At 37.0% G+C, this 25,968-nt stretch overlaps 1 protein-coding gene across 1 annotated transcript; it reads right to left on the minus strand.

Annotated features, from left to right (window-relative positions):
- Positions 1-51: 51 nt before the first annotated feature.
- Positions 52-24,815, minus strand: arhgap22b (Rho GTPase activating protein 22b). The gene is made up of 10 exons (XM_077224623.1): positions 24,568-24,815; positions 15,869-16,068; positions 13,399-13,486; positions 8,966-9,088; positions 7,292-7,499; positions 7,074-7,206; positions 6,299-6,372; positions 6,093-6,214; positions 3,107-3,968; positions 52-1,920 (listed from the first exon to the last, which is right to left on the minus strand). Exons 1-10 carry the CDS (start codon positions 24,608-24,610, stop codon positions 1,698-1,700), a joined length of 2,076 nt encoding a protein of 691 aa, XP_077080738.1. The 5' UTR covers positions 24,611-24,815; the 3' UTR covers positions 52-1,697.
- Positions 24,816-25,968: the final 1,153 nt, after the last annotated feature.

Genomic DNA, 25,968 nt, shown 5'->3' on the forward strand with positions numbered 1-25,968 from the left:
ACTCATAAAAACTTGACTCATGAGTTTGGAATAACATATTCCAACAAATTGTTTTTCCAACAATGATAACTGTATTGATTTCCACACTAACGTACAATAATGTTCTGTATATTATAAGCATGCACTGCAGCTTTGTCGTCATCTGTTTTAAATGCTCAAGCTCTTTAAAGTCGAGTGGATTCTGATTGGCTGAAAATGTTTTAATAATCTGAAAAAAATCACTTTGACAGCTCATTAGCTTATTGAAACCTAATTTTCTAGCAAATGAACGATAAAAAAGCATTGACAACCAATCAGACCAGGCACTAATGGTGGCAATGATCAACCTATGGTGCTTTTAAGAACAGTTGTTTCATGATGACCAATTTGAAAGTTGCACGGCAATCGTATGCGGATGTTGGAGATGGTGCAAAGAGAGCTCTACTGGGTCCATTTATAGCACTACCCATACACTGTAAAAAATAAAAATCCTTCCACTGTAGAAAAATTAAGCCAAAATATCCCAGAAACATTCATTGTCGATTACGTCTTTTGGAGCTCGGGTCTTAAACACAGCCTTACTCTGGATGACAAAACAGCCACATTAAGTAGATGATCAGACCGCTTTTACAAGATATACGTTCTTTTTTCAGTTTACAATTTAATTTAGGTCTTTGTGAATAATTACATACCACCACAGTGACACATGGTAACATTTCAGCACAGCACAGAAGACTAATCGTCATGTATGACCGCAGTATAATAGTCTAATCATAATGATGTATAACATCTTCACATACTCTAAATAGACATTAAAGACTTTAGTAAAAGCTGTCGTTCTAGTAATATCCAGATAATATCCAACTGAAACATGTTGAGCAGCAGAAAGCACTTTGCTTGAGGGCACAGTGGTGATGTCCAGTTTCTGGGTCTCTTCTTATTGAGCTTGAACCTGAAACATTCATATTAGCAGCCTGGAAAGTTGACCATTAGGCTACGGCCATCATGCTAATTTAAAATATGACCTACAATGCAATAGTTCAGAGAATGAGCTGAGTCTACATAATCTATGACACCGTATTTGACCACTCGTTTTAAGAAACATCCACAGAGCATTTCTAGACTTTCTAAGCACTTAAACAGTGTAAAATAAATAAAAAAATGAGCTCAATTGACAAAAGTCACATTTCTAGCTTCTTTTAAATGAAAGTGGCACTTTGACGTCTCAAAATGCCACCGAATGCAAGAATAAGTATTCAATGCTAAGATCTGGAGCTATTTAGGCAAGTATGCTTGCGTTACATTTTGCAAATTAAGACCTTGACAAAGTCACTGTCCCTTTGTCATTATAAGTGACGCTTTTCTGTGCCAGTGGTCTGCTTAATGTGCCAAAGCCAACATATCTGCTCATCGTACTTATTAGCATTCAGACTGGGCACCTCGAACATGCAAACGATGCATGATTTCAAGACCGGATTCTGATGTTCCACTCCTTTCTTTGTCAGCTGAAACCTGCAAAAAAGAAGTCGCTTTAAAACGACAGGTGTAAAATGGTTTAAGAAATGTAACACTGCTGGAATGGTGGAGCCTCCTTGGAAAAGTGACTGGTAGAATCAGAGAGATAGTGGAATTTTGTCCATATAAATAAATGTCCATAAAATTTATGGAGATGCCTGAGACAACATCATCTTGCGTGGTCCTTGTGTTTATTTTTTGCATTAAATGTCACTGGTGCGGCTTCCAAGAGCCAGATCCCCCAGCGTGGAGAAGAAGTCTTCCATCTCTTTCTCAAGGAGGCGATTGCGGTTTTCCGCGTCCTCACGGGCTCGTTCAGAGTTTCTCAGTTTGATCTCAAGCATTCGTTTTCTTTTTCTCTCCTGCTCCATCTCTTGCTCAAGTCTCTCCATCTGCGCACACAGGGCTGCACTTGAGTCCTCCAGCCTGTAGAGGGCAGAACACAAGCGTGAGTCAATACAAATATCACCAACAACAGTTGCTTATGCCAGGAGTTTTCAAACTGGGTCAGGGGAAACTCAAGGGCTCCAAATTAAGAGAGAAAAACTGACTTTAAAAAGTGTCTTTTTTCATAGATCATAGACTTGTGAAATTATTTGGTTATTTTTTTTTATTATCCTACTGACAGGCAAATAACAACAACACAAATGTATTTGCAAGGTTGGTACATTAAACACCAATAGTGCTTTAGTCAAATATATGACTATACTGTACATATATACCGGTGTATATTTTTCTTCACACATGCACTTAAAAACCTCTCACTGATGCTGACTAAGTTTTTATTTTATTTTTATAAATATGACAAAAATGGAATTTATTTTTATTAATTAACTCAAATTGAGTTAGTAAAGTATACAAAGGCTGAGGACCCCCAAATTATATTTATAATAGAATTCTTTTCTAAAGTTTGGTGGAAACAAATATTATCCCTTGGATCCTTGCAAAAGAGTCATATTATTTTGCGGGGCTTTACTTTTTTTTGTTAATAATTATGCCAAAAAGACATGAAATTTTCATTTGCTTTCCATATCCCTTATGAAAATGAACCATGGTTTTATTATAGTGAAAGTGTAACCATGGTATTGGTGGATTGATAACCATTTGATTAACCGCAGTTTTACTGCTACATTTGCATTTAATCAATGAGGAGAGCAATAGCAGCATTTAAACTAACAATAGGATAACAATATGCGACTGCTGTGACCCTCCACAGTTTAGTTTAACGCAGTATATGTACTTATTATTATTTTTTTTAAATAGATAGAGTAGAAGAGAAAAGAAAGTGTTAGTGTAGTATTAATGGATCAAGTGTTGCCGAAAAAGATGCGTCTTCAGCCGTTTCTTGAAAATACCATCTCTTGAAAATATTAATAGCCTACCATGGTTAAACTGGTTAGTGTAGCAAAACCATGGTTCATTTGTTGTTATCGCTAACAACAATAACCATGTTTTTGTTTTATTTGTAGTAAAACCACGGTTCATTTCAGTAAGAGATGTTTGAGAAACACAAATCTGATCTTATCGTTTCCCTAATAGTCCCATCCCAACAGGGTGTGTATTTTAAAACAACTGAACCATCCTCATGGCATTTAAGAAACAGCAGCCTTACTTTTTAATTCTAGATTCATAAGTCTGTTTCTGCTTCCTCAGCTCTTCTTTCAGCTCTGCCACGACACTGACCAGAGATGAGGGGCTTTCTTCTGCATCTTCATCCACAACTCGAATGACCGGTGCCAGGCTCCCACTATCGCTGCAAAACGCAACACTCACGCTGTTCATCTCAGTGCTGCCGATGTCCTCGTGGTCGTCGGGCTTCTCTTCCTCCTCGGCTCGTTCCTCCCGAGCGCTCGGCCCGTCTTCGGCCCCTAACGGCTCGCCCCCGGAGTCCGGGACCGAGATCTCACACGATGAGCCGGACCAAGGCGTGCTGTCGATACTCAACACGCTGCCCAGACTTGATGACGACGTGACGTTATCATAGGTGGACAGTCTCTGAGAGGAGCCTGAATCTCGGGAGCGTTCTCCGGATGAGGTGCGTCGGTGTCCCCGGAGCGAGGAAAGCCCGTTCATGAGCCAGTTCCCGCTGGAGCCGGTGGGCACGTCCACCGCAGAGACTTTGGCGGACTGTGGCCGGGGAGAGGAGCCTTTAAAGGTGTATTTCCACCCTGGGAGAGTCTTAACCTGCTTACTAGGGCTGACGGCCGTCTCTCCCTTTCCCTGAGGCACAGACTTCGAGGTGCAAACGGCATCCACAGATGAGGCACTGCTACTGGTCGGGTCATTCTTGGCTGTGGGTGGGCAGGTTTGGAGATCCTCCTCGGAGATCCAGTCAACCAGGTTGGACTGCTGGTGTTGCTGGCTTTGGTCCTTTACCTCCATCTGATTCTGTGATGTTTCAGAGTCTTTTTCAGTATACAGGCTATCATGTTTGCTAATCAGTAACGTCATGAGATGCTGAACAAGGGAAGTGCCTGTAAAACACATACGCAAAGGTAATGCTGTATCCAACAGCCTCATATAAGTCATATACCCTGATGTACATTTTAGTTACAGATTTAAAGTCCCCCTGTGGTGAAAATCCAGCTTTTAATGTTATTTATATGCCTACGTGGTGTTTTGAATATGCTTTAAGACAAACCATGTGTAAGTTCATAAGTCGACAGCATTGCTGAATATTTTCTCCTTAAAACTGCAGTGAACCAAAGACAGTCTCAAAAACACGGTTTGAAATCGCTGGTGTTTCTGACGTCACAAACTACCTTGTAACCAATCAGATCAACGTGTGATCGTCAACGAGTGGATCTTTGAGCGCAGTGAGTGAGTGGAGGCGGGGCTCATTTGCATATTCATAGAAGCAACTTAACGAAGCAAGGGTGTAAAGTTACATTTAAGCTATATAAAGGCATGAATAAAACAAATCAGGGAAAAAAACGTTTAAATGTGTCATTTTGGTGCTCAAAGGTGAGTTTTAAAGAGATCAAATGTTTAACTACAGGGGTTCGGGACTTTAAAGCAATTGTACCGTATTTCATTAACTGATATAATCTTAATATACCAACCTACTGAAGTACTAATATCTGTGTTGTACTATTGTAATACACTGACAGCCACCAAAAACAGGTGGTGAGGAGAAAGATACATGATGAATCTAAGCTTATCACAAGTATCTTTTCCACAAGCTGAGAAGGTCAATTCTAGTATAGAAAATCTGCACATTGTCATTCACACAAATACTAAACACCATCCTGGTAACGCACACGACACTAAAAGTAATGCAATGAACATTAATTTAACAAAATTAGATGTAACATTGAAACCCTAATTTACATAACTGGTAAGAAAAACTAAGAAGAAACAGTTATTTCAACGAAAATATATCAAATGTTAAGTGTCACGCAGGGAATTATGGGAATGTCAATTTATGTTTTTCACTGTAAATAATACAATGACTTGTTCTTTTTTACTTCCAAAATTGTAAATTTACCAGTATTTTACTGTAAAATTACATTAAATATAAGGTTAAATCTACACTGTAAAAAAAAGTACAATTAGCTTGGATGTTTAAGTCATTTCAACTTAAATTACATTAAACTCACTTTAAAAATTAGTTGAATCTTGTATAATTTTTATTTTATTTCGAAAAGTTAAAGCAATGGAAAAACTTGTCATAACTTATTGATCATATAATGTTTTTCAGTGTATTACAGTTCTTCACCGTAGATAGTAATGAAACTTATTGTTAACCAGTTAACATATTTTTACTGTACCATTTTAAGTCTTTTACTGTTAAAATCACAATCATTTTAGACTAAAAAAAATTAAGTAATTTCTGAAATAGAAGTAGCATTTTTTTTGTAAAACGTACTTTGGTAATCTGTTTAATTGCAATATGGTTAGTTTGCTTATTCTCTGCTTATTTCCTTGCATCATTTGTTCTTAAGGCTCAACTCAAGCTCTCTGTTACCATATTTTACCAACATTTACCATATTTTCAGAAAAAATTGTCGCACATGACTATAAATCGCAGAGTCGTAATTGCATTGTTGAGAGAAACTACATTTTATTATTACATTCTGATTTTTTTTTATTTTGCTAAATAAAAAACAACAAAATGTTTACAAACATTATAAACATGTATCCCTCACTCCACAACAGATCCTTTAATTTAACGGCATTCAGAACAGAACATGGAATAAAAATATCATATAAACAACATTTATTATTATACATTTATTATAAATACTACTTTTAATCCAAAAAGAAGCCTCCGAATTTGTTAAAAAAAAATTGTATATTTAAATGTGCAAATAATATGAATGACTGTATCTAAAATCAACAAAAGGAGCAATAAATAAATACTAATACATTTTTTTTTTGTATGTCTGATCTATTTCTGGATATATATTTATATATTATGTTTAGAAGTGGGGTATGGTACATGCTCAAATATTTAGTAGTGCATATTATAATTGCATTTATGTCACAAATATACACTACGTTGTAGGCTTAGCTGGTGCAACCATCCAACAGGTGTCCAGTTTTGAAGTGTGTCTTGTTTTACAAACTAATTGGTTTAAAATTCGCTAAGAGCTTACCTTCCATAATAGCTACCGGATCCTCCATTTTAGGACGAAGGATATTTGGTCCAAACACGGTGGCCAAGTTCTGCACACCCATTTTGTTTTCATTTGAGTGAGACTGCACCTCATCCAGAAATCTATAAAAAATGGAGTTCACTTTGAGCACTGAACCATGAAAAGGACTGACAAGAATGTGTCTAAAACGATTTTGTTGGACCTACTTGCATATATATTTCAGAAGGTTGTAATTGGCAGCTGGAAGCGTCGTCACTAGCTTCCCTAATTCTTGTATTCCCTGTGGAAACATATAAAATCACTGAAGCGACCACAGCAACATACCGTTCGAAATCAAGTGAAATGTTTTTCCACATTTCTCAAAAATCATGCTTTTCTAAAAATCAAGTGTTTGAAACTTTGATATTATGTATAATGTAATTAAATTTTGACTTCCGCTTCATGCATCTTCTGAATCTGTGCATTGCATCATCATGTCAGCTGGGAAATATGTGGGAGGAACATTGGCTTGCAAACCGCATACTGACTGTAACAGCTTTCTGTTTTATGAGCACACAAACATACTTTTTGACAAAACTGCAGAAATAATTGGCACCAATACTAGCAAACAGCTCAATACAAAACAAAATCTATAAGCAACTACAGGTCAGATAATTCATAAATTCATTCATCATGTTGTTACTGTTAACATTTTCTTAATGTTATATAGTTGGTTCAAGGGGTTAGTTTGACAAATTTGATGTTTGCAACCCTTAACAATATTGATGTTATACATTATTCATAGATATATAGCAACAATCACAAAAGCAACTGTGTTTTAACATATCCCAGGCTAAACACCTCTTTCCACTCACCATTTGTGGAAAACGTACTCTATTTAAAGACACATTTGGATCATGTAGGTGTTTTCAAATACATCTAAATGTTGTTCCCTTAAGTTTACTTCTCTACATTATGTTCACATATTGTTCATTCACTAACCTCTTCCTCATCTTTGGCCAGGAGCTGAGCACAAGTGAGGAAATCCTCATACTTGCAGAAGGGAACGACTGGCTCGGGCAGCTCCCTGAGATACAGCTTCAGCAGGGAAGCCACAGTGTGGACATCAGTGTTACTGTAGAGGACAATTATAGTGTTAGTACCAACAGTTGGAGAGGGTTAATTAGTTTCATGTCTTTGCTTGGAGTAGTTGGTGGTACCTGTCAAACTGAGGTTTATCTCCACAGTCAAAGGCCTCCTGAAGGTCCTTGACGAGGTTGGCTTGTCCTGGCATCCGGAACAGTCCTTCTTCATCAAGCCCCTGTTCCCTAATGAAATCCACACACTGCTCAACCAAGAGAGGGGCGAGACGAGGACCAAACTTCCTTTCATACTGTACGGTGTCCTCCAAACTCTGACCAAATATGCCTGAAGAGATGAATCAGTTCTTTTTTAAAATGACAGATTATTATACTGTACATGTGCAGTCAAGACAGACCATGGCATTTACTCTACTCTAGGTTCTTTAGAAAAAAATATTTAGCAATACTTTTGCGCTGAAAGAAAACTTTTGAGTGAGTGCAAAGTTTCTGGGGGGAACGAGAGGAAGCAAAAGCATTCCCAAATAATCTTTACTCCTGGCCATCTTATATAGGCTATTTTCTTCTTCACCAATCACCATGTCCGTACTTTGGGGAACCCAACATAACTAGCCTATTCTATGGCATCACTGCACAAAACCTTTATTTTTAAGCATGTAAACCTTAGGTAATTCAGGTAATCATAATTGTATATCGGAAAAAAAAACATAGTTACCTATTTACCTAGTCATCGGCCAGGATGGATTTTTCAATAGCAGACCCGATATTGACAACTAAAGAGCTAATTTACATAGGCTACATTATATTTTAGTGAAGCTAAGCTGAAATGCAACAATATTTTCAAAACATATTTGGTTGAAATCCACTACAATTGTGTATGTGTATTATATATTTAATTATACAACCAAAACATTATAGTACTTGTACTACTACATGCAGTATGGTAGGCTGTAGTAAAAATCAGCATGTGGTTACTGATCACGTGACTTTTGCACGTGCTGTTTCAATCTTACCACACCTGCAGTTTTTTGACTGACAGCTTTACTCCAAACGACAGGACAGCAGCGATAAGATTCGCAATTACAGTGGCCATCAACGTATTTCGAAGAACGCGAAGTACAAAGAAACACTCGTTTTTCACTTATATATTCTCTTTCCATCGATGTCCTGTCAGCGCATCCGGGTTCTCAGAGGTAACGTTAATCTTCTTGTTTGAGGCAGAAAGTCGCGCGAACTATTAAAGAGTTTCATCCGCACTAACGACAAGACGACCACACAGAAATAATGTTTTGATGTGGATATAGTTCTTAAAATTGTCTTAAGTTTAATTATAAAGATCAAAACTAAATAAAAAAGCACGGTGTTAAAAATGTCAGTTAATCTTGGCGTCAGTTTGGTTGACGCGAGACACTTGTAAACGTTCTCTCCGGTTTCGAGACCAAGGTAAGAAAATTACTTTTTCGTGTTATTGTATGTCAAAAGATAACATAAACACGTTGTACAGGCTTTTACTGTTCAAACTGCTAGAGACACGTTGCCACATTGTCTCTAACTGAGAGCAGATATCTTGACTTGCTTACATTAACGTTACTTGTCTGAACTTTCTATTAATAACAGGGCCATTGTAATTTAATCTCTGGATAGTGAGGGATCCTACTCTGCCCAGTGATATTTTTGTGAGCATGTCCTGGCCATAGCCTATCATGTGAACATACAAGACATATCCAATGGCATAGGTAAGTATTCACTATACATTAACGTTATATGTTATTTAGTGTGTCTTGTGGTATTTACCTCCTCCAAATGGAGCCCATATGACCCGTCTGATGGCCTTCACCCAGTCGTCCATGTCACTCTGGGAGTTGGCCATGAGCAGGAAAGACTCATGGCTCATCGCAGCCTTGTCTTTCTCACCAGCTGAGTCAGAAATCAAGAGAGACCATCTGTGAGGTGGTGATATTACCTGTTTTTAACCTTTACATCACTTTTGCCTTTTACCTTGCCTTGCCTTTATGACTCAAAGTTTCATATCTCCCTACATATGTCTTGCTTGAGTAGTTTCCTCTAAATGTATAAATTAATGTTCATGTAAAATACATACATCATAATAAGGTATTTAAATATTTACTGCAAAAGGCTATTTAAATAGTCTTAAACATGGCTGTTATAGCTTGCAACCAAGATTATTTGCACAGGTAAAAATAGAAATGTGAATTTCTATGAGCAGCAACATTAATTAGATAGTGCTGTTGTAAATATTTTAGTTTGGAATTATATGGAAGTTTATATTTATTTAGGTGCTGTAAGTGGTTATGATTTTGTTTCTTTTTTCAAAGGGTAATACATTTTATGTATATCTTATTAGTAAATGTAATGTAGCAGGAAGATATATTTCATTAGTACTTCAAGTCTTTAGCACTAAACTGTGGTTCAATCCATCTGGCCATCATTGGCATGAGCAGTGAACACTTCACACATCATAATAACTTAAAGCAGACCTAGAAAGAAAGAGCCAAAGTAATATGGATGCTTTGCAACAGTAAAGGATAAAAAGTAGAACAACCTCCATAATGGCTTCAGTTTATAGCTTAACAATGATAAAGGCAAAGCTATTATTCTGCCAGCCAGACAAAACGACTGAAGTAATAAGTCATCAGACGATAAGTGTTCAGAGCTGCCTCGACTGAACTGCTAAACAAGGTACTGATGCAATTAAGATAAATAAGACCATCAGACCCAGCGAGACCTCTGAGGCTAACGCTCTCACACAGAGTGAAGGCACAATGAGAACCCTTCATTTCTCACCATGGTGTGGCATTTTGTTTCGCATTCATGTCTCTAGGAAGTGTCGTAATGACTACTGATATACTGGGAGGGAAAAGCAAAACAGGCTTGTGGCGAAAGTATTCAAAAGTTATCTGATTAAGATAATTCCTTGGGAATTTATTTAAGCTGAGACCATCCCCAACCATTGCACTTTGTATATCACCATTTTTTAAATGATTGTTATCTGACTGGTAAGGTTAGGGCTTTTTGTTTTTTAATTTCAAACAGTAAACTTTTTTTGTACACACTCGTCAGCATTCTGATATAGGTTATTCACATGATTCGTGCAAATCTGTGTTTTATTTGGGGTGGGGGGTGGTTATATGGTCTGAAGAGAGTCTTCTTTTCATCGTACCTCTGTATGATACCTAATGAACTAGTGTTTATAAGCGCGTCTCTTCTTTCTGCACAGTATTGTTGCTTTACAGTAAGCACCACCTACTGTCAGAGAGTGAATTTGCATTTTCATTCATCCCGTCTATCAATTTTGTTCAGCCCAATTATATGTTAACATTACTGAACCATTTTTTTATTGAAATGTGGTTTATCATTTTACAAAAATTAGTTTTTTTTATTTTTTAACTGTTATTTGAACTGTAAAGTTGTTTAAATCATTTTTTTTTGCAGCTTAGGATGTTACAACAGACATTGGTGTTGATTAATGGGTACATTGCAACCTTAACAACATGTAGTTCTGTTCTAATATCAGAATTTGCTGATTACAAGAAACTTGTCACCTTTTTCACTGTCCGGAGTTGCAGTTATGTGTGCTTATTACAGAATGTACAAAAAAGTTAGGCCTATTTAATCTAATCATATGTTAAAATGTTCCCATGTCTGATTTTATTTTTTGAACTATCATCGTAAACTTGAAAATGTCATTCTAAAGGGGTTTAGATTCACATTTTCGGACAGCATTTTGATTATCGGCCATATTAAAAAAAACAATGTTTTTCTATTGTGGCATCCCTAATACAACTGTTCTGTATAAAAATAATAAATCATCATGACCCAGCATGTATAGCTCTTTGTATATGTTTGTATTGACCCATACTCTAACAATGCTGTAACAGTATAATAAAGAAAATGGTAGAAAATCATCGTCACTTCGATCTTTAAGTGCACAAATAAAGGCATTACCTTGGGGTAGTGGTGGTTTGAGCCTCCGTGGCTTACAGCAGCCCTGCCCCATGATGCACTTGAGGGATTGAGCTTGTATAGAAGACTAATGTTGTGCCATGTCTCTTACTCCAACAGATCGGTCATGAACCCCAACACGGCACATGTAGTTCTCACACCACACTGAATTCATGCTGCAGAAGTGTTTGCTTCAAACCATCAAATCTTCAATAAAACACTGTCATTTACATGTCAAACATGTCCCAGAGTGGATATAAAAAAACTGGAACACGCCAGTCCATACAGTACGTCCTTAAAAAAAAACAGTGAGTAGAAAGTCGTTTTGTTGTCTCAGTTCAGCTCAAGCAGCACCACTTCACTTCTGTTTCTCTCATTCCCACTGACTTCTCACGGTAGACTGACAGAAGGAGACGGCCTGCTCTGTTAGTCCTCTCTAAACACCTCGCTGCACTTACGCAAACAAACAGCACACCAGATGCATCAATCTCAGAGGACCTGATACTTGGGGAAATCCTCACTAGCAGATAAACTAACTAAATATCAAAACTTTGTTGAGGCAAGAGGAAGCAAGCATGGGTTAGAAGAGCAGAGCCTGCCAGGACTCTATGCTTTTGCTTTCTCAATGCCACGCAAACATAGAAGCATGAACATCTCCAAAATAATTCCAGGGCTTTTCCCAGTGGTTTAGATGCCATTTTTTGTAGCACTTGTCATTTATCTCCCTGCAATGAATGGTGCCATTGTTGGATATTTGTTGCATGTTTGAAAAACCCCAAAACATAAGATTGCTTCAATATTTCAGCGCAGTATAATAAAGATGTTTACAAATCCAAATTTTCCCTTGATTAGTCTGTGCAGCTGTAAATCAAGTCTTTCCATTTCTCCATTGTTTTCGAATCTTAAAAATTTTCTGAGTCACAACACAATCATTTCTATTTGTCACGTTATATTTTATTTTGCATGGAAAATGGACTTTGTCAATAAGTTTGTTTGACTCGAGCTGAAGCATGCAGGTCTTGTGGTTAAGAGCTCTTCTCTCGGGAGGAGATGTGTGTTGGCTGATCTGGCATGAGAAAGTGGTGTCGGGGGCTGGGTAACTGCTGTGTGTTTGGCTATTTTATTTATTTTATTTGGTGCATTGCTTTAGCTAACACAGAATTCAGTTATCTAAATTTTTATGATGCACTTTAGGGATGAGCTTTTCACCGATGCACCCTGATTCTTAAATGATTATGGATGATTCTACAAAAATTCATAATCATACTTTAAATAAATAATAATAATTATTATTGAAAAGCAGTAACACTTTACTTAAAACCTAAAACCTTAAACCTTTTATGTGTACAGTGGACCATTCTAATAGCTATAAGTAACTCTGCAGCTACATGTCATTATTGCAGTCATTATTAATAGACTGTTAGGGATTGGGTTAGTAGAATAAATTGATCTGTACTTGCAAAGTAACAGTCAGTAGAATGTCTGTTGAAGGACCATGTTTAAAATAGTGTTAGCAGATATTAAGCAGACAGTCTACTAATACTCTAATGAGAGTGATTTGACATGTAGTTGCAAAGGTACTTTGTTGTCAGTATGTCTAAAGTGGACCATTAAAAACCTAAAAATTCCCAACTCTAATGCACATTGCTCTGGAAAAGAATACACCATAATACATTTTAACCAACAAGAGTTAGATTATTTTTAACCAGATCTGCACAGTTAGATTTTTATTTTATTATTTTGTTGTCTGTCATATTGCTGCATATTGACTTGAACAACCCAGGGCTGCATTTTCAGAGATATAAGAAATTCAACATTTCCCTTTAGAATATGATACGCATGTGCAAGAGAGAGAAAGGGGGATACACATCCGGCATCATCTTAAGGATTTAGAGAGAATTTATATCTTGTAAACACTGGAGGTTTGCTGCAGTTAGCCGAGTGATAGGCATGTAGTTTACAGCACAGCTGCAATTAATTATTCTGTTTTTTTTTTTTGCTGTATTGTTAAGAAAACTGTAACCACTGCAACCCCAACTGCATGTCTTCAAGAGCTCTGACGGGTGTCACACTGATGTGTTGTTTACTTGTCATAAATAAAACAAACAGACATTCAGCATCAGTAAATCAAGTTGACCCCAAATGACCCCTCTGTAATCAGAATATTCTGGAAGGCCCATTTGATTTCCTGACACTCAGAAACCATATAGACTGTTGCATGCTGGTGTCAGTATAGGACAGCGATGATTTGAAGAGCTTCTCACCTGGCATAATCTCAAAAAGATGTCGTCCGGGTTCTTCTGGGTTGGCTGTCAGCTCGTTCACTTGGCTGCCCTTCAGTGAGATGCAGCCCTGCACAGATACATAGTTACAAATGCATCCATACCTCTATTGACTTAAATATCAGTCAAATGTAATTACCATGCGCACTTGAATGTAATTATTTAATAAGCATCAAGTATTCATCTGGAAATGTGTAACCAGGGATTTTGAGTAAACATTTTCTGAGTGCCTCCTTCAATTAGATAAACTATAAACTGAATGAATTCCAGAGATTATTCACCAGGGCAACTAATTGCATGTAGATTTTTGCTTTTAGCTTGGCAGGTAAATCTATTTGGCAATATTCAAGACATTTTTCTTTTATTGGACGCTCGAAGATATTCTGACTATTGCGATTGAAGACGATTCTTTTCAGGAATTCAAATTCTTAAGTTTTGTCTTGAGAACGTTCTTGAGATGCAAAATGTTCTTGAACAACCATTAAAAAAAAAAACATGCGTGGGATGGACTCCTTTTATCTCAGTGTGTGATTTGCTATGAGATTTTCCTACACAGCCATTCCATTTTGAATCCCATTGATTAAAGGCAGGAAAAGCGGGTGGGATTGACATTTTCACACACATCCTGGACAGCACAGCATGGGCTCAGATTAATGGTGCTTGGATGAGTATTGACAGTCTCCTGTGGGGGTTAGTTGCTCATCACTAACCTCAGTCTGACTGACGAGGCTGGACGGTATTGATTGCTTAATATAAATGGTCATAAACCTGTTAAACGCAAAGTGCAAGCTTGTATTGTGGTGGCTATGTAAAACAACTGGGCATAAATGGAAAAGCTCACACTTACTGTTAAAAAGCTCTTTGTCTCATGATGCTTTAACATATAGTGCAGTCTAGAACCTTTCTTAAAGGTGCTGTATGTAACTCTACTAAAGCATGAAAATACCATAATAGGTTTGCATATATTGAGGAAACATGCTAAGTTCACATACTCGTTTCTCTGAAAAACACTTCTACAGCCAGTTATTTTACTTTGAAATGTGTGTTTCCAGGCTGGAATGTTTGTTTTTGTTTTGGTCTGTGATATTTCACGTTTCCAATTTTCACTGTCCATTGTGCTCGTTCCTGTTGCATGTGCTCAAACTGGCGACCCGTGTGAGCGCCGTCCAGTCTGGTGGCAGGAGAAACGACGATCTCCGATATTTTGAATTTGGACTGCAGTACGTTTTTCGACCACTAGTTGTCATTCTTACATACTGCACCTTTAAGTGTGTGTAGTGTTCAAGAAGCAGTTTAGTTTGGGGTGTTACACCTATTGACAGGTTTTTTTTGTGTGCCATATTTTGTTGATGGCATGTCACACTTAACAAGAGCCGGTTTGCGACATTTCTCAGTTTCCTTGAGATAATTCTTTTTGTATTTGTGTTTGTGTAACGATGTTCAGTTCTGTTATTGATTCTTGAATGTGCATTCTTTGCGCTGAGATAAATTACAATACTGAGAGGTTTCTCTCACATGAACGTTTACATTTGTGAATAGATAGACGCTTAATTGGAACTTAACTTACAGTGCATTGCATACAACATATACATTTATTCAGTTTATATGATTATTAAAGAATATCTTATGAGCTGGATCTTTTTACTGAATCAAACTAATTTCTGATTACAAAACAAATGGCTGTTGTGAGATATTTATTTGACTAAATCAATAATGGATACTGCTACCAATATGTCTGGCAAATACTCTTTCATTCAAAAAATTCACAAAAATCTAACTGAAGTAAAACAATTGAAAGTAGGGGGGAAATTGCATTATGAAATAAATGTTTTTCTTCAAAACATGTTGGTTACAATTATTGTTGGCCTTAAAAATTATTTTGAGTAAAACATCTCTGAAGTACATTCCTCTTCATATGTAAATGTTTTAGCATGCCAGGGTGACTTGGAAATGCAAATTTTTGAAAAGTCAAACTTTTGCAAACTGGTTTCAAAGTGCAAGTGCAATCCAAACAGAAAACTTTGAGTTTCGTCAGGCCTTTGTGCATTCAAAGAACATGTAGGCTATGTGACAAGTTATGTGGGTTTAGCACCATATTCAGCTCCGTAATCAGTAGTCAGTATACGCTTTTGCTTTTACTTTTGTCTGAGATGACTCAATCTTTGAAACCCTTTGATTAATCATGAATAGACGCTTTAATGTACTTCCAAAGTCAAACAGCCATTCACTCTCATTATCAAGCTTGGAAGAGCCAGGACATTATTTAACAACTCCGATTGTATTCGTCTGAAAGAAGAATGACATTTACACCTTCAGGGTGAATAAATCATGGGCTAATTTTCATTTTTGGGTGAAATATCCCGTTAAGCACACATTTATTTTCATAGGTGGAAGTTTGTTTCTGCATAGTGTTGCAAGAGAAATGCATGTAGGTCTCTAAATCTGAACATACCTGTGGTTTAGTTTCCTCCTCATCCTTGTAGAAGTAGAGATGGTCAGCACGAAGCACGAACCAGCGCAGCTGCCAGTTCTTCATGATGCTCCTCTGCTTCTTCAGCCAGCCAGCCTTTAGCACCCCCTCTTGGAGACTTGGTGAGGTGGGCCGACATGAGCCACGTGATGCCTCTCCCATCACCATGCTCTTGGACCTGGCTGTATGGAGAAGAGATGTATAAGTCAGTAAGACCTATCTAGACTTCCATGATTTCAGGATGACACACAGAAGCAGAGGGGAAAATGGAAATCATTTACTCACGTTGTTCTTGTGTGGAACACAAAAGGGGAATTGTAGTCTATTATATATGGGTTCAGAAGACTTCATGAGTCATACCAACCATTTTTATGAGAAATTTATAGTGCTTTTGTGTCTTTTTTTTAAGCTTAACAGCTTCAGTCTCCTTTCATGGCATAAATGCATGGAAAAAGTGATCAGTGCGTTTCTTTAAAAGTCCTCTTTGTGTTTCAGGAACGGGAAGAAAGCTTCACCAAAAACATATATCTATCATGATTAAAAACATGTATATACCATGAATATGTATGAAACAGCTTTACAAACACATTTTTCAACATCACATCGTATGGTTACAAATAAACAAATTATAGTACTGGAATAAAATTTGATAGTTCGAATATAAACACTGATGTCTACAGTAGTGATAAAAATAGAGCAAATCACCTTTTGAGAGTAACTTGACACTTCAAATAATGATTATATTGACTACATTGTTACAGCAGTAGACCAGGAATCATTAAATCAAGAGATTCGTTCAAAAACATCCAGTACTCAAACAAGTGAAGTCAGAAGTCATTGAATCATGAATTCACACTGATTAAAAAAAATGAAAATTCATTCAAATTAATTAAACATTTTAAAAAGAGTGCAGCAATTAAACTTGTCAGAACCTCTAGTAAATTACATGTTATTTTCTTTACTTGTTTGTTCAGAATTGAGAGAATTGTGATCTTGATCACAAAAATCACAAAAAAAATGTGATTCTCAATTTATCCAGAATCGTGCAGCTCTTAATTTTATATATATTTTTAGTTCATATTTATTTGATCTTAAATAACAAAATCGACGTGCTGTGATGTTCTTTCTTTGCTTTGTGTTCAGCTTCATGTCCCGCAGCAGAATACAACCCATCATCCTCTTTGGTCTGTACCAGTTACCCTCTGGTAAATGTATCTGGGGTTCTCCTGTATCAGGTGCTTGTTTTCTCATGACCGAAGGGAGTGAGTTCTCATACTCTAATGGGATCTCCAGAGTGTAATTTAGCCAGAGGCGCACTTGATATAGAAACCTCTGCAGTTTGCCATTTCACATAATATAGAGATGACAGCACTATTTCGTAGTCAACAAAGATTATTGGAGTATTACCTATTCGGTAATGGAATTAAATATATAACATATTTTGGGAATAGATATTTACTGATATAACTTATTTTAAAAATGTGGCTGCTCTGACACAGGCCACACACACACACAAGCTGTGGTGTTCGAGGCTTCAGGCTGGACTATGAACAATCTGTGTCACCATTGATTATTTATCGTCAGTCCTGCACAAGTCATCTCATGCCTTTGGGCTGTAGAGTCAAAATCAATACATGTGTGGCTTTTTTATATTATTTTTCACTCCCAATCCACTGGTGAGTGTCTCACATTCATGCATATAGCAGTCGGGTTCGAAAAGTAACTTTCCCATACATTTTCTCCATAGGGGAATTCATTTTGAATGATAAAATAAAGCTTTAAAGACAGACATACTGTGAGCTACTGTGAGCTACATTGACTGTGAGCTACTGTGAGCTACATTGAGAGCAAATCAGTTTTATTAGCAAAATGTACAGACTTTCAGCTGTTTGCACTGAACAAATCAAATAAAAGTAATTGAAATGGCTCAACACAACAAATGTTTCAAGTGGTTTTCCTCTTTCAGAACCAACAGTGCTAAAATATGAGCAGCACTGTTGCACACTATTAAACGGCTCTCTGGAATACTTGCTTCTGATTGGTCACAGCTTCAAACCAAAGTTTGTACCGGTAATATTGTTATTCACCTTGTAGCTGGTTTGTTCGGTTCTTGGCTTATAACGTTTTAAAAAAGACTTTTTAAAAAACTTACGGAACCAACGTCGCTAAAAAAGTGCGTTGTAAAATTACGTGGTTCTCTCGAATACTTGATTCTTATTGGTTACCGCATTCTTAACTCTATTTGTAGTATAATAACTCTAAATTGTATAATTTACCATTGTCCCAAACTTTTTTACAACATAGCCATTATAGCTCTCTCGTAAACCTCTTCCTGTATGTGTAAGGGGGAAAAAAAATGAATTGCCACCCTTTCTCTTTACTCTTATCCTTAATGTTTCTTCTGTTGGTAACAACAAAAACAATCTGAACATTCAAAATTTCCTCAAAATTATCAGAGGACAAAAATCAGAGAAAGGAATTTCCTGCACTAGAATGAAATGTTTATTGCAGAGGTGGAGGTACTGAGTCAGGATCTTAGTGAAACAAATGTGTGATGGCTGCTGGGTCTGTCTCCAATGGCCTTTTCCATGATGTCTCGTCTCCATCAGAGCTGCAGGCTTCTTGATTATATTAGCTGTGTCTCTGGGTGTGGTGGGTTCAGTAGCGATGCTCTGTCTAATAGAGACCAGAGAAGGAGAGTTGTCTGCATTGGTAGAACAGTGCATGGCTTTCTCCATATGGTTTTGATATAGGCAGAACTTCTATGTTTAAAATCCTGAACTGCCAACATTTAGCTACCATTATATACAATTTAAGTTAGTTAGCCATCTTAGGCTCTGTTTACACCTGGTATTAAGATGCATTTTGGTGTGTGTTAGAAATCAAGAATGGTGAGAGAACTTGGTACATTTTTCATCTCCAAACCAAACTTGGGTCTTTAGCTGACAAAGTTTAAATCCCGTCTGGCTAGTGCGCTTCCCATAATGTTTACGCATTAGGTCAGTAGACGGTCTTTTGTGGCTGTTCGAACATGTTCGAGCCTTAATTGTCGAACTTCTTCGGGCCGTCATCTTGTTCTGACTCCGGTTCAAACTGATACGGTTGCACAGATGTGTCCTCCTCAGAGACTCCCGCTGCCATTTTTTCCCTATACCCTCAATTGTTGTCAAGGAAACACTCCACGTGCGGTGTGGTCATAACGCTGTTATGAACGCCCGCAGAACAGAGGGGCGGAGTGAGCAAAGCTCATTATCATTTAAAGGCATATGCACTGAAATGGCGTGCTGAAAACAGAGCTGTTTTTCACCAGGTAAAATTAGTGTTTTCTTACAATACAAACGACAATTTTTAATTAAAGTATATTACAAACTTTTCATTTAGACCCTAAAGAATCAAATTAACTTGTATGAAAATGGCATTATATGACCCCTTTAAAAGCCTACATCTGGGCACATTTCGACTTTTATGAACAACCGGGTTAGCATGACCTGGAGAAGACACGCGCTGTGTGCGCCCATGTCACGCACAAATAGAATATGCAGGAGGTAATACCACTAACTTGATAAACCACGTTAGCCGTGTTCACCGCGAGCTGTTGACGCCTGCACACTCTGCGGATGAAGCGGATGAGCTCCAACGTCACCCGAATCCACAGCCAAAAACAGATCATCCACCCACGCCAATAATTCTCTTTTTAAGTATCCGCACCCGATGGTCAAGTTACAATTATTCTGTGTTGTTCCGCGTGATTATAAATCGGATGAACGTCACCTTCAACACCGGACTCGGCAACGGTTGATGCGCGCATGTCTAGGGTAACATTATACACTGATGAATGAGTGATTCTTTTAAATGAACATTTCTTTAAAACAAAATTGATTTGACAGAATTTCATTTTCTTAATGACATAAACAGGCTTTACTCCCTTGAAACTTAAACTGGAATGTCACTGCTTCTGTCACTGCGACTTCCCGAACAGGCGAACACACACACACACACACACACACACACACACACACACACACACACACACACACACACACACACACACACACACACACACACACACACACACACACACACACACACACACACACACACACACACACACACGAGAGCACATCACTTTTGAAGTAAAATTGAAAATTGAGGATGCAGTGCATCGTAATGCATTGCGATATCGAATCTAACTGAATGGATGACATGATAATCATAATCGAACCGAACCGTGAGACCAGTGTAGGTTCACACTCCTAGTAAACAGGAAAGTTTTAATTTTATCAAAAAGGCCATAAAGTTATGATTTTTGCAGTTGTGTGTGTGGTTAGTCTTGTTCTGCTGTGTGAGATTCGCATGATTCATATTCTGCAGCTCTAACCCTGAACTTGATAAATGCAAATCTCAAGTTTCGATATTTAACATTATTCACTAACTAGATTTTGATTATGACTTGGTGTGGTGATCATTTTAGGGCTTTCTTTCAGTAGTTAAAGTTGAACATAATGCTAAATTAGCATTTTATTCTATCACAGGTGAACACTAGGAACCAGCAGTGTGATATTCACTTTCCATGAGTAATTCATTTTATTTTTCTGTTAATATTATTGAGAAATTGAACCTTTCGGCTTTAGCAGTGTGTTTAGCAGAAATACAAACATTCAATGTGTTTTAAAACCTTCCCTCACAGCTGTAAATTTCCCCTCATGACTGAAACGTTTTGTGCCAATTAGTTTTTGAAAGGATTAAGCATTTCAGTGCCGAAGTCAAATGAAACTGAGCGCAGTAACCCAGTGTGCAAATCTCTCTACACGATGATTCATACCTTCCCACTTTGTAAGGGGCGTTTCTAGGATGTGGTCAACAAAACTGCCTGTTTTGGCACGGAGGGGATTAACTCGAAGAATAGTTGCCTCTAAAGTTGGAATTAAAATATAGTGGAAAGAATGTTTTCAAGTTGTGCATGATGACAGTGGCACTGGCACCACTTTTGTGGCATATAAATTTGGCACTTTAGATAAACTCCACCTCAGAATAAGATTAGTAACTATAAGACACAAACTAGAGCAGGGGTTTTCAAACTTTTCAACCCCATGAACCCCTAAATGTGATGGACCCCCTTCCAAAATAATAAAGGCAGCTTCATTTAAGAAAAATAGGGGTGATATTATATTGTATTATGTTCTTTTCTAAATTAAAACATTGGCTTTTATATTATTATATAAAAGAAAATTACATCTAGAAATAGTCTGTTATAGATGTATAAAATTATATATATATATATATTACCCTATATGGTAACACTTTATAATAACTGCACGCTATTAATCATTAGTTAAGCATGAGTAAACAGTTCATTCATTTATAAAGCATTAATAGACATTAATATGCAGTTTATAAATACAGCTTTAAATGCTTTTTTCTTGATTTATAATCATATCTATAATGTGTTTAATAATTGTATTTTCATACTTTGTTAATGATTAATTTATCATTTAAAAATGAAGTATAGCATTATTTACAAACCAGTTATTTAAGAGTTGTCAGTGGTTCATAAGATCACTTAGAAAGTGTAAGTAAATGGAGTAAATTCAGTTAGTTGTAAAGCATTTAGTAGTGGTCAGTTAACTATTTTTGTGAGCTCATCTAAAGTGAGGACTATTCATGTCTTGTAAAGCATTTATAAAGGAGATTTGAAGACTCAAATGAAACAAACACAACACAGTGATACAGAACATAGAAATATTTAACAGCCTTGAAATCTCCTTTATAAGGCATAACTAGTCCTCACTTTAGATGAGCTCACAAAAATAGTTAACTGACCACTACTAAATGCTTTATAACTACCCGAATTAACCCTGAATTACAGTATAAATATATGTTAATAAAGCAACACACTAAGTAACTATTGCTATATGTCTGAATAATAAGATGTATGAATGTACATTTAAATAGTTTATTAATCATTTACTTACACTTTCTAAGTAATCTTATGAACCACTGACAACTCTTAAATAACTGGTTTATAATGCAATACTTCATTTAGAAATGATAAATTGATCATTAATAAAGTATGAAAATACAATTATTAAACGCATTATAGATATGCTTTTAAATCAAGAATAAAACATTTATAGCTGTATTTATAAACCGCTTATTAATGTCTATTAATGCTTTATAAATTATGAATTAACTGTTTACTAATGCTTAACTAATGATTAATAGCGTGCAGTTATAAAGTGTTACCATATAAGGTAATAAAAACAATGCACAGATTTTTGATTTCATTAATATCTTAAAAGGCTACTTTATGTGACTGTAACAACAGCATATCACATTCCAACATCGAGCAAGTAACGACAAGGTAATAGGGTCCATTCCCAGGAAATGCATGATAAACTGATCAAATACCTTGCAATGTAAATGCAAATGGCTTCGGATTAAAGCATGTGCCATAAGTCCTTCGGGAAATAAAGAAAGTATAATGTACAGTCAGCTGGCCGTTATTGCGAAACAAACCCCTTCAGGGTGATGCAAGACCCTCACCTATTCAGAGAGGGTTTATTTTTTGCGAAAATGACCAAGTAACTGTTAGGCTTGCTGCGGTAGTCGGTGTTACCGGGGATTGCATTACTCGGCCACCGCTGCATATCACCCTCTGCCGTTTTGCTTTTGTATAGAAATATATATATATATTTTAGTTCAGTTGGACAAAACACGCTACACTGAAAAATAATATATGATCAGTAAGTTATGTTTTTACATTGCTTGAACTTGTCAAAATAAGCAATTTTCAACTTTTTTTATGTTATTCAAGATTCAACACATTTTTTTTAAGTCAGTTTAATTTTAATGACTTAAACATCCAAGTTGATTGTACGTAAACAATTTAAGCCAGCAACTTTTTTTTTACAGTGTACAAGCAGCCGTGATTTCACTTGACGATCACGTAACGAAAGTAAAGAGAGATGACCGACAAATCTTATCTAGTACAACATGCCGTCAGTGAAAAGCAAAGAGTGCATTCCAGAGGGATTTCAATACCCAGCATATTGATAGCAACACCCTGATGCCAGTGTTATTAGTAATATTGATGTTGTAGCAAGTTTATTTATTTGTGTGAACATTTCCTGTATAACATCCCCACTGACTGTTTAATATCCGGCATATTACATGGAAAAGGCCATATTACATAAATTAATAGAAATATTAATTTTGAATTAGAAAGTGGAACATTAACTGAAAATAGCACATCTCTGATGGAAATTGGTTGGGATGCGCATTCAGTTTAACAGCTTGACGGTCATTATACAAAACCATACGACGAAGAATGGCGTGATTGACCAATCAGAGGAAAGTATTCCAGAGTGCCGTGTAAATAAATTCATGTTTGGTGCTTTAACATCTCCTCCCTGCAGATGCCTTGATGTTCAGCAGGTACTGTAGCAGAAGCGGGATGGGGGATGGGCAGGGAGCTATAAGCAGGTTTGAGGATACAGAAACGGGTAAATCACTCAGCTTCTTTACACGCATTGAGCTTTGGTTATTAACACAGCGTCATCCATCAAGTTGATGCATGATGAATGAAGCCTTGTGCTTCAGATCTTCCCCTGCCTGTATTTCACATCTCACCCAAGACTGTGCTATAGGCTGCTGATGAATGAGGATCAGTCGCTGTGGGCGTGTGTGTGTGTGTGTAGAAGCTAAACAGCGTGTTGCGGATGATAGTGGAATGTGTGTCTTGATGTTCATCTGTTGAGGTGTAAATATGCATCGCTGGATGGTCGTGGTTTGACGTATGGTCAGCCACAGCACAATGAGAGCCAAGCAACCGGCTCTATTTACTGTGGCTTTTCTTGAGCCATAGAGTGCATTTTAAAGATTTTTTTTTTCTTTCTTGCAGCTTGTTTTAAATCAAATTTTTGATGGTGAACATAGGTTGATTTATCAGTTGGACAGAGATAGTCGTCGATCGATGTGGGTATTTATTTCCAAAAAATGGTTGTTTATTATGGCAAGGCGGATCTCATCAATTTACGCATACTCTGAAACTATAACATTTTTAATTACCAATAAAAAGCTGACATGGTTATCAGCCAATGCCAGTAATCACAAAATGGTAAAATATCAGTAAATATCAAAATATGTCAAAATATTGGCAGTTTTTTTAGCCTAGTCAAAGGCAATATATATGTCACCACAAGGTATATCTTATGTTCACAATCAAATATTTATTGGATTTTCTTTTTTTTTTTGCATTTTGTAATTTGCTGCTTTTTATGAGAATATTAAATTTTAATGAGAAACATGCATCCATCTATATAGAAATGTATAATTTATAGAACAGAATTATTTTGATGATGATCCTATACATTTTAATGAGAAACAGGCATCCCAGTTATGAAAGCAGCAAATTATGAAATGTAATCCCTTATATTTATCCCATAAAAATGTGATATATATTTGTGAGACTATGCCACTGATTGATATATAAATATATATATAATTTTTTTGATTGATTGATCAGTTGCTTAATTCCACAGTTAAAGTATCAGTAGCAGATCCAGCCAATATGGTGAGAGCAGCTGAAGATGCTGTGAGATCGAAGCACGTACAGTGTGTGTGTGTGTGACGCGGCCCCTGAGAGGTGACAGATGATGAAATACAAATGCAGAGTACTCTACCTCTCCTGGTCTGTCTGATCTTTGGACTCAGCATGGCTGCCATCGATGGGCTTCTCTTCCTCTGCTCTGCATATTCCTCTTCCTCAGATCTTCTCTCGGTACATTCTCTCTCTTCCTCTCCTCCTCGCTCTCTCCGCTCTTCCCCGCTAGCTCGCTGACCTCATGTTGCAGGCACCGGCTGGTTGGGGGCTGGGGGAGGGATTCCTCACACACACACTGACGCGTGCACATGCTCACTCTCCGGTTCTTACTCGCAGACGCACACACGCACGCTGGTCCACACCCACCACGCGTTGCATTATTCATCATGCGCTCCTCTACATTGACCAGTCAGTGTGTGTGTGTGTGTGTGTATGATTACAGCAGGCTGTCCAAAGCCACTTGCCTTCTAATTGGTGGCTGGCATGTGTGCTCGCGCTCTCTCCATCTCTGGGGAATCTCACCCTGCATGCCTCTTTCATATGTGTGCGCACACATCTCCATTAGGGATGTGCAATAGTACAGTACTTATCTTGCAAGAAATTAGTCAACCGGTAAAATAGTACTCAAGTTATTTGTGAAATGCATGTGCAGGCACCAGTCTCTCACATAAATCTAGCTGTTTTCTGAATGTGTTAGGGGCTGCTGATACAGCGCTTCTCTCTCTCTCTCTCTCTCTCTCTCTCTCTCTCTCTCTCTCTCTCTCTCTCTCTCTCTCTCTCTCTCTCTATCTCTCTCTATATATATATATATATATAATATATATGTGATAATAATAAAGTATGTGTTTATATATATATATATATATATATATATATACACGTGATAATAACACACACACACACACACACACACACACACACACACACACACACACACACACACACACACACACACACACACACACACACACACATATATATTTATATATATATATATAAGAATATCTAATCATAATCTTAATTTGCTACAACACATGTACACCATTACACTGACAAACATTTTTAAATTTTTTATAGGTTTGGAAAATAAGTAAATGATAACAGATTTTTTTATCGGTGATATATAGGCTACTTTTAATTCATATTTTTATTGATATATCTTATAAGAATTGTCATTAGATAAATCTCATGAAATTAATTTTATAAGGGTGACAGTCTAATGTTTGTGAATAAAACACACATTTTTTTTACTCCATATTTTTTACATTTTAAGTGATTTTCAAGTAATCCATTACTGGTTTTTACTGGATAACTGGTGTCATTGTATTGGACACTGGAGTGCTCAACATCTAAATTACTCAAATTGCCCGTCTCAAATCTCCATTTGACATTCGGCCCACCCTTTTTCTCCTCTTGCCCTTGTCTTCCTTTTCTCCCCCTGTCTTGTTCCTAACCCCACCCCCCAGTATGTCAGATAATA

This window comes from Siphateles boraxobius, unplaced genomic scaffold (genome assembly GCF_051911475.1).
Source record: "Siphateles boraxobius isolate OS27281-9 unplaced genomic scaffold, OSU_SipBor_1 90, whole genome shotgun sequence".
Classification (NCBI taxonomy): Eukaryota; Metazoa; Chordata; class Actinopteri; order Cypriniformes; family Leuciscidae; genus Siphateles; species Siphateles boraxobius.

Bases quoted from the DNA above. Each gene is read 5' to 3' on its own strand.
- arhgap22b (XM_077224623.1), bottom strand. From the start codon at position 24,610: ATGGCAGCCATGCTGAGTCCAAAGATCAGACAGACCAGGAGAG. The intron at 6,373-7,073 runs GTTAGTGAATGA...ATGTTTCCACAG, and splicing joins TGGCCAAAGATGAGGAAGAG to GGAATACAAGAATTAGGGAA. The intron at 1,921-3,106 runs GTAAGGCTGCTG...TGCCCTCTACAG, and splicing joins TATGAATCTAGAATTAAAAA to GCTGGAGGACTCAAGTGCAG.